Below are 9953 nucleotides of genomic sequence, written 5' to 3'. Positions count from 1 at the left end.
TTATTTTGTTTCTAATGTTTTATGTTTGAGTATTGTTAGTTCTCTATGTTAGTAAGGATCTGAATAAAGGCTATATTATTATTATTAAGTCGATATTAACACTAAATTAAATGATTTAACAATTATTTTTATTAAAATTAATTGGAAGAAGTTAAATTTCAAACTATATATGCCTTCGGGTTGCCACAATAAAAAAAAATTAGGGTTATTCAAATTTTTTTCAATAAAATTCGATTTAAGAGCTGGAAAACTCTTATCATCTAAAGTATTGCAACTTATATTTGAGGCAAATGTACGATTCTGATTTAATATAAATGAACGTTTTTCCTCTTATTTAATTTTTTTCAATAGATTTAGGTTTAAGAGCTGGATAGAATTTATCATCAGTATTGCTTCTTATAATAAGAATAAGAATACTTTTTTTAAATCTTTTTACAAATGCATTGTCATTAAATTACATTAAGTTTAAATATTTGACAAGCTTATATATAAGTATTGTGACGTCGTCGGTTTCGTAGTAGTAAGAAGAGAAAATTAAACCCACTGGTCAGCACAAGGAATTTATTCATCAGTAGTGGAAGTTCAAGGCCCTGGATAAAAGGGCCCGTCAAATAACACTGGTCTGCAAAAAAAAATTTTTTTTTCTCCTTCTTGTTTTCATGCATGAATTCTTCATATTTTGTGCTCTAAACACGGAATCTGACATACAATTAACCTTTCCGGATCGGCGCGCTCCGCCGCTCGATGTACACCTTAGGGGTCCGTTCACACAGACCGGCTCGGAGAGCATCGGCCTGCTTTTTTCTTTTCACACAGACCGGGTCGTATACGCTTGGAATTGGCCGGAGCGGAGCCGCCAACTATTTCACATCGACCGGCTGGAAGAGATCTGAAAGCGGGTGCGGTTGGATGTGCTCGGAGCCGGTCGGATGCGCTCGGAGTCGGGTGGATACACTACAAAGGCAGTGCCAGTATTCCGCGCAGTCTAAGTTTTGTTTTCGGTGTGTTAACGTGTGCTTTTCGAAACATGGATTTAGATAGCTCCTACGAAGAAATATATTTGTTAGCAAGATTACTTGAAATAGAACATAGGAAACGTAAGCGCAAGCGGAAACAAATATGGGTAAAACATATTTGGAAAAACAGACTAATCCATGGGGAGTTTCACACCATTTTCGAGGAATTGAAGAGAGATAGCCTAAAATTTTATGAGTATTATCGTATGGAATATTGGCAATTTTTGAAATTGACAGATTTGTTAAGAGTACATATAACAAAAAAGACTACAAATTATCGTTGCACCATTACAGCCGAAGAAAGGTTAACGGTAACTTTAAGGTAAATAAAAAACAATTATTTATACTAATCATGTTATTTAGATCACAAAATCACAGCCCTCCATTTATTAAGCATTGTTTACGTTAATGAAATATAAATTACTCATACTAATCATGTTAAATAACACAAACATCTAAATAGATCACAAAATCACAGCCCTCCATTTATTAAGCATTATTTACGTTAATGAAATGTAATTAAATAGTACAGATTTGTGTGTGTTTAATTATTATTATTATAATTATTATTGTTTTTGATTGTTTATTATTTTGTATTTTGTGTGCTGGTATTGTACCCGTAAGTAGTCTGATCTGGATAGTTTTGAGGAATATAGGTTTCGTTTGACACTAGGTAAGTAGATTGATTAGTCGATGGCGGTGAATTTATAGACAAAGAATAATTCAAATCTGTACTATTTTCATACAGACTTAATTCAGCTTCATTAACAATGTTAAACACGCGCCTTTTAATTCGTGCTTGGACTTCTTTTGGGAATGTTTCCACTGTATCTGACATAGACAAAAAAAAATTACGTAATGCCTTGTCACGGGGTGTAGTATTTCTTTTTTCTTCAAGATACTCTTCGAAAACCGTAGCAACATCTTTGCTTAAGCGTGGTCTCTTTTTCGAGCCAGAAGTACTTGCAAGCGATTCAACTTCAGAATGGTCAGAACGTTTAGATGATGTCGATGGTGGTGGTATTGGTGTGCCAGGCTCTGAATCATCCGATGATAATGTTACATTAGATATTTGGTTTCGATTGCGAAAAAATGGTATTATAAAAGAAAGTTCTTTTTCAAATTTTATCAATTTGGACGTAGTTGCACCATCGCCACTCTTGCCTTTTCGGTTATAATAGGCTTTTCTGAAGTTATCTCGCAGTTTCTTCCAACGATCCTGGCACTGCGTCACTGGAAAGAACAGAAATGAAAAATTAATAACATAACTCTTTTTTATTTTATAGTTCGTTTTGGTACGGCAGTCTTATATTTCTATTTTGTGTGTTTGTTTTATTTTTACAGATTCCTCATCACTGGTTGCAGTTTCAAAAACTTGTCATTTAATTTTCGAATGGGAATTTCTACAGTTCATTCAATTATTCATGAGACAATCAGAGTAATTTGTGATGTTTTGATGCCCATAGTTATGCAGATGCCAGATGAAGAAATGTGGGAAAAGGTTTCACGTGATTTCTTTAATATTTGGAATTTTCCTAACTGTTTGGGCGCTATAGACGGAAAGCATGTCAATATACAGGCACCAGATAATAGTGGAAGCTTATACTATAATTATAAAAACTTTTTCAGTACAGTGTTACTAGCTGTGGTCGACGCGAAATACAGTTTTTTAATTGTTGATGTCGGATCATATGGTAAAAATAGCGACGGCGGAATTTTACAGAATTCAAAATTTTGGAAAAAACTCAACACCAATAAGTTAAAGCTGCCCCCAAATAAACCTCTACCTAGTACCACTGAAAGCTTACCACATGTTTTTATAGGAGACGAGGCATTTCCTTTGAGCAATAATATATTGCGGCCGTATCCAAGAGAACAAGCAAGAACAGAATTATCAAAAAAAGTATTTAATCTGCGTTTCAGCAGGGCAAGAAAAGTCGTAGAATGTGCATTTGGAATGCTAACTCAAAGATTTGAAATTTATCAAAAACGAATGAAAATTCAGCCGAAGTACTGTGATTTAATTATATTAGCAACTACATGTTTACATAATTTTTTAATAGAAAATCGGACGCCAGGACAAGAGAATGAATTTCACAGCAATATAAATTTATTAACAGCAATAACAGACAATAATAATGAAAACAGTTCTAATAGCGACGCAGTTCTAACCACAAGGAATAAATTTAAGGATTATTTTTCATCAAGTGGTGCTTTAGATTGGCAAGATCAAGTGGCTACGCGAGTTTCTTAAGTTATATTTAATAAAAATTGTCTACTACATAAGTATATTCTAACGATCAGATACTCAAACGAGTTATTAAAGTAAGGGCGCATTTAAACTCATGTTATTCCTATTTTGACTTTGAATCTAACACGTCGCAGCACGAGTTTAAGAAGCCCTTGCTTTAAAATTCGTTTGAGTATCTGGGGGTAGGTGTAAAACAATGAAAACCTTACTTACCACTTATTCCGAGACATTTGCTAATTTCCTCCCATGCATTGTCTTTCATTATCCGATCGCTATATGATGGCTTGGTTATGTCAAATAAACACTCATATTTTGACACGAGTATTATTAATTTTTCATCATTCATCTTTTCGTACAAGTACGCACAACTATTACGTTCAAATGTTGCTATCAAAATAGCAGTCGGCGCGGCCGCAGCGGGCACGCAATCGGAGCCCATCGGCTGCGCGAGCGAGAAAGAGCACGCAATCGGAGCCGACAGGCTGCGCAAGCGAGAAAGAGCACGCAATCAGAGCCGATCGGCTGCGCGAGCGAGAAAGAGCACGCAAGCGGAGCCGGTCGGCTCCTTTTATTACTTCACACGAAGCGCGTTCAGGCATTTTTAATGACAAAAAAGGTGCAAATGCAAAAATAAACTTTACTACAATCACTCAAAACACTGTTTCCAACGTGATAAAAATCTGCTCTCCTCTCCGAGCCGGTCTGTGTGAACGGACCCTAGATCGGCAAGCGGTCGGCGCTCGCGCAGCGTTTTCCCCGTGCGTATTATTTTACGTGTAGTAATAAAATGCTTATAAGTATGGTGATTTGAATGACTGTCACTGAAAGCTATTGAAACAAGCTATAAGACCATGTATAAATTATTCATTTGTACTTTTATTTTATTTCACACAGACTTTTCTTTCCACAATAAGTGTAAAAATATGTATATTTTAGAATAAATTATGATTTTCAATAATAATTACTTCTTTTATTTACTAACTTTTATGTTTTTGTAATAAACATTATATGTTCTTTATAAAATAAAACCAAAATATACATGCCTTTATAGTAATATTTTGATATATTCATGCAGAAACAACCCCACGAAAATGATGATCAACAGAAATTGCTCGCGTTAGGTGCCGTTCTTCAAAACGATTTTTTGAATAAATATTTAGCTTCTAGACTTTTATTTATATACCATTCGGTAGGAAATTTAATCTAGATTTTTTTCTAATAATAGTAGATCAGATTATTTATAAAATCCTATACTGTTTGAAGCAAAAACTAGACTGGGGTAGGAAATTCATTATAAAATCCAAAGATTTTTATCCTGTACTTTTTGTCATGATAATCTATGTTTTCTGTTCATTCAGAACATCTATCAAAATGGCAATGAAATGACCTATTCAGCAATATATAAAACACGTACACCATAAAACAAAAACTATTGAGAAAAGCTGAATGAAAGTGGCTTGCGTGGACGCAAAATCGTTACACACACACATGCTTACGTGTATTTACACGGCCCTATACGGGTGCTCTAACTTCGCGCCTCTTGAGAATTCTGAATTTCTTTGCATAAGACTTGCTTACTGTCCAGACTGAGTGGTATGACCTAGTGTCATATTTATAGTCAAATACTTGGGAACAGTGGGACGATTGCTATATTGTTCAATATTTAGCCTTGCGTATTTATTTGTCTCTGACGCTATGAGACCGAAACGTCCACGTCCCAAATCCTCAAAAATATCTCTGTAGGGTCATTAGAAATAAATGCTGGCCCAGGTTGACGTAAGTAAGTTTCTTGTTGGCCGGTAAAACTATTGAAGTCTTCCGCCCACTGAAATACTTCACCTACGTCAACAGGTTCATGCCCCCCCAACACATTCAAATCCTCTGGCACTACCACCGACTAATCCACCACACATTCGTCTGGATTAAAATCATCCACATCAAATTCATGCTCTATTTCAAGACCTTCCGTTCTAGCAATTACTTCGTGACGCAAGCGGTGGGTTATTGCCCTCGTCGGCATTTGAGTTGACTCGCCTTCGCTGCCCGAATCTGCTAGTAGCAGGACAATATCATCGTCCTGCAGCAGCGAACGACGAGGGCGAACTAGCCGCCACTCCAGATGTCTGAAACAAAAAAAAGTTAGAAACCATGATGATGAGAGTCAAGAACGATAAAGATGTAAGAGATATTATAAAACAGAGACTATACAAGTTATCAAAGTAAAAAAGAGAAGAAGTGTCTAGAAACAAAAATTACGTTTACTGCACGGGCCCCTAATGTTTATTTTATACTGTTTTTTTAGTATTTGTTGTTATAGCGGCAATAGAAACACATCATCTGTGAAAATTTCAACTATCTTAGTGATAGTATCACGGATCATATGACACAACGGACAGCGGAGTCGTAGTAATTGCTAGTATTATTATTTATTAATTGTAGTTTTACTATTTGGGTACGGAACCCTAAAAATCAAAGTAAAAAAAGAGAAGAACTGCTAAGAAACTTATTGCCAGTGTTCAATAAATATTTACTGCCTTATCATTTCATAGATTCTACCAAATACAATGAATGGAAAGTGATACAACAAATAAGTTGTGTTTATTGAGATAAGTTGGTTGTCCATGGGACATTATTTGTTTGTCCAAACGATAATGACCACCATCTTACCTTGAAATATTATATTGTTAGAAGGTAATTATTGTGTTGTATGAAAAACAATATAAAGATACCTAATTTACTTACATTTGGTATGATTTGGTTTTCAGGGACCACATTTAGAATTCAAAATAAAACAGCTTCTTCTAATCAGTCAAATAGTTTACTCTCTTATCTATACTGGCCTGAAAAAGTAAGTATCACACTATTCAAATTAATTTTTTTTCTTAACTATAGAAGGTAGAGATTTAAGATTGAAAACGTTTTGTTGCAAATTTTATAGGCTTTTATTCTTAGAAACTAAAATTATACATTAGTAACATTTTTAACTTAAAAAAGACAAAAAAAAAAGAAAGTAGACATTTTTAGTTTAGTGTAAAAAAGTTCAACTAAAATGAATTACATGTTATTTAATTTTTAATAACTGGTATTGCCTCCTCGAGCTCTGATTACAGCTTCGAGCCGGTTTGGCATACTGAACACTAGGTTTCGGAGCCGATGTTGGGGAATATTCTCCCATTCTTCTACCAGGGCCTGCTTTAGTGCCCTGAGGGTAGTAGGTGGTGGTCTGCGATTTCTGACTAGACTCCCAAGCTCATCCCAGGCGTGTTCAATCGGGTTGAGATCAGGACTTCTTGATGGCCAAGCCATCACGCTGATACCGACCTCCTGAATATACTCTTGTACGATATGAGCCGTGTGTGGCCGGGCATTATCATGCATCAGCATCGATCCATCACCCATATTTGCTAAATACGGCCCTGCATACTCATTGAGAATCTCTTGAGCATATCTTTGCCCAGTGATGGTGCCATTTTCTATGGCTACTAGCTCTGTGCGACCTTCTGAAGATATGCCAGCCCATACATGTACACTACCTCCACCGTATTGGACTCTTTCTGAGATGCAGGCTTGAAGGTGTCGCTCACCAGGTCGCCTTTAAACACTTCGCCTTCCATCAGAAGTGTAAAGGGAGAATCGAGACTCATCTGCAAACAAAATTCTTGACCATTCTTCTTCATCCCACTGCATGTGTTCACGGGCGTATCGCAGTCTCGCTACTCGATGCTGTCTCTCGAGTTTTGGGCCACTCGCTGGCCTTCGGGGTTTCAAATTTGCTTCAGCAAGTCTTCTTCTCACTGTACTGTCACTAATGTAGTCCCTCCGGGACTGAAGTAGCTGTTGCTAGACTTCAACTGCATTTTGGTGGCGATTTCTTAACACAGTGGAAATAATATAACGATCTTCTCGGGCACTGGTACACCTGGGTCTGCCATTACAAGGTCTCCTCAGATGGTGTCCAGTCTCTTCGTACCTTCGCTTTACCTTCTGGACCGTTCGTACCGTCACACCCACCATTCTTGCAGTGCGACGCATACTGATGCCTAGTTCCAGAAAAGCCATGATCCTAGCACATCCTTCAACTGAAAGAGACATGATAAATAAATGTAATGTGCTTTTTAGCATAAATTTTTAAAACAAGCCCCATCGATCTTGAAAAAAATTTAAAACAGAAAGAAAAATGTGAATGGTAAAATTGTAATTCGGAAACGTCCACTTTGAAAAAGGAGTGGTTTTGTTTTTGAAGTTTTTTTTCAGCCAATTCTTAAAAGAAGATTACCGACTATAAAGTTTTTATGTACAAAATTAAATTCTCTTTGAAGTCCTTTTTATTTCGAAAGTATATCTTGTGAACTTAGAACGTTATCCCAATTTTAAACGTGTGATACTTACTTTTGAAGGCCAGTGTATTTATATTGCAGTCTTAGACAATCTCTCTTAAGTTTTTCTTGAGATCCAAATGTTAACATTAATGTACTTTAAATCACAAAGTTTGCTTTGAGCTTCATTAAATTACTAACAAAAATCACAATATTTTCAGTAGAACCTCTATTAACTTACTTGAGATTATATAAAAATGCTTACTTAAACCTAAGAAGACACTTTTTAACTCTTAAAAAACAATAATATAAAAAAAATACTATCCTTCTAGCTAAAACTGTTTAAATGAAAACGTATTTAAAATCTAGCTTGAAAAGAAAATCAACAAAATTTCTTAACGTAAGTTTATGGTAGGAGCAACTCGTACTGGGAAGCAAAAGGTTGAGTTTCGGCGTTCTGTTCCGTTAATTTTAGGTGCTGGTAGAATCATCTTGATTTCCTTCAATTCAACACTTGCGAGATCTGGCTCTAAAGGCATCCGGAACTTCATATTGACTTTGTTCAGAAGCCGCATAAATGACACTCCATAACAGTCATTGCCCTCTATTTCAATGATCTTTCCGACGTAATAAACCTTGAGGTTTTTTGCATTAAACATGACTAAAACGTAATCATCTTCGGCCGGTCTTCTAGTCAGCTTTCCGAAATTTCCTCTTATTACTGAGAAGTCCTCATCATCTTCATACACTTCGTCCATAGCACTTTTGTCATTAGATGGTTCGGGCATAATTCCAGTCTCTTCTTCAGTCGTATATTCATTAATATTATTTTTATTGAAATTCCTTTTTATCTTCTTCTTGGGAACAATCTCTTTTCCTTTGTTATTTAAAACCGCTTTACGTTTGACCTCCATAGTTTTCGCCTTATTTTACTTGCCCTCTTCCTTATCATTCATACTTTCGGTCAGAAAAGTAGATGCATTTTTATCGACTGATGAATCTCCGATTCCAGGTAATTCACAATTTTGTCCTGAAACTGATGGCCGGGTGGTATTGGTTTCATCATCAGAATCCTCACCATATACTATCTTGTATATACTAGCGCGTCGAGTGTCATGCAGATTGGTGTATGAAAAATACACCAATCTTTGCGGCGTTTCTTGCAGCTTGTGAAGGTAAGTACATCTTTGGATGCAAGCATTCGCAGAATGCTCGTGGGCAGAAACAGCTCAAATTACTGTGCATTACTTTTCCGCGAATCCTTGAAAAGATTTGGTGTACATCTTTGGTTCCAGGCAGAGGGATGAGATCATTCGGAATACATCTCTGGACGTTGTCAATATTTTCTTTGGTGATGTAAAACAACTTAATCTTACTTGATTCTTGAAGAATTGTGTGAAAGCCAAATGCGTCATAATGTCATTTCCAGTAGCCACCTTTTTGTCGGCTTCTCGTTTTAAATATCCTCCAATCCCATCAACTGGACCCTTTCCATGGCCAGCTTCGAAAAATGACCAGCTGAAAGCTTGAAATCCATAATCAAATGTCTTTGTGCAAGCCAAATAAAAATTTGCCTTTTGGCGATATTGTGAAAACGGGCCGTCAGAGAATAGTGTCGATGTCCCCGTAATTTTCAAGTATATATAGTGCAAAATGAAAAAAATTTTGTGCTTTTCATCACTGTCATAGCCCAGTCATATTAGGGCTTTCACCTCGGAATGAAAGATAATAAGCTGCAAATTGGTATGAACCTTTGTTTTGTCATTCTAAATGTTGTCTCAAAAGTCACAATCGTTATCGTGTCCGCGTCTCAAGATATTCAAGGTCAAAGGTCACAAAAATCGGTTTTTCGCGAATATCTGGCTTCCTATCGGTTAAATGAGATTTGCATTTATTATAAAAGTTGTAGGCTATAAAATTCCCTACAACTTTTGTTTAAACTTTTTTTTCATACGACCAAGAGTAGAGCGCGAAGTGCACATCGTACAGTCATATACGGCCCAATGCAAGGTCAAGCGTGAGTTATGGTTATCAGTACGTTATAAAGTCAATTATTTACTTGGAAATTATAATTATTAAACAATGCCTATTATTTATGTACTAACTATTAATTATTTATATTTAATTAAAGTAAGTAACTTGATTATTTATATATAATTATTCATATTTAACTATTTAAGTATAAAATATTATTAATTCTGGATTATATATTTTAGTTTTATTTTAAGTTAAAAGTATAGTAAGAGTATATATTTTACACATATTTTTATTTATTATTAAATACGGCATAATATACATTTATCAAAATGTGAGTTCAAATATCAAAAGTATCTTTGTTGATTTTAATTGTAATGAAATTGGAAATGGAAG

The 9953-nt window shown here is 35.6% G+C and overlaps 1 protein-coding gene across 1 annotated transcript; it reads right to left on the bottom strand.

Moving 5' to 3' along the window:
* Positions 1–1474: 1474 nt before the first annotated feature.
* LOC126973640 (uncharacterized) lies at positions 1475–3649 on the bottom strand. Its single transcript, XM_050820986.1, has 2 exons — positions 3481–3649; positions 1475–2249 (listed from the first exon to the last, which is right to left on the bottom strand). The coding sequence occupies exons 1-2, from the start codon at positions 3611–3613 to the stop codon at positions 1603–1605; spliced, it is 780 nt and encodes a 259-aa protein (XP_050676943.1). The 5' UTR covers positions 3614–3649; the 3' UTR covers positions 1475–1602.
* Positions 3650–9953: the final 6304 nt, after the last annotated feature.

This window comes from Leptidea sinapis, chromosome 29 (genome assembly GCF_905404315.1).
Source record: "Leptidea sinapis chromosome 29, ilLepSina1.1, whole genome shotgun sequence".
NCBI classification, from domain to species: domain Eukaryota; kingdom Metazoa; phylum Arthropoda; class Insecta; order Lepidoptera; family Pieridae; genus Leptidea; species Leptidea sinapis.
Note: the sequence above shows the minus strand (reverse complement) of the source record. Positions and strands in the feature narration are given on the sequence as shown.

Coding starts and splice junctions, on each gene's coding strand:
- LOC126973640 (XM_050820986.1), bottom strand. CDS start 3,613: ATGAATGATGAAAAATTAATAATACTCGTGTCAAAATATGAGTGTTTA. Junction 2,250..3,480: donor CAAATGTCTCGGAATAAGTG/GTAAGTAAGGTT, acceptor TGTTCTTTCCAG/TGACGCAGTGCCAGGATCGT.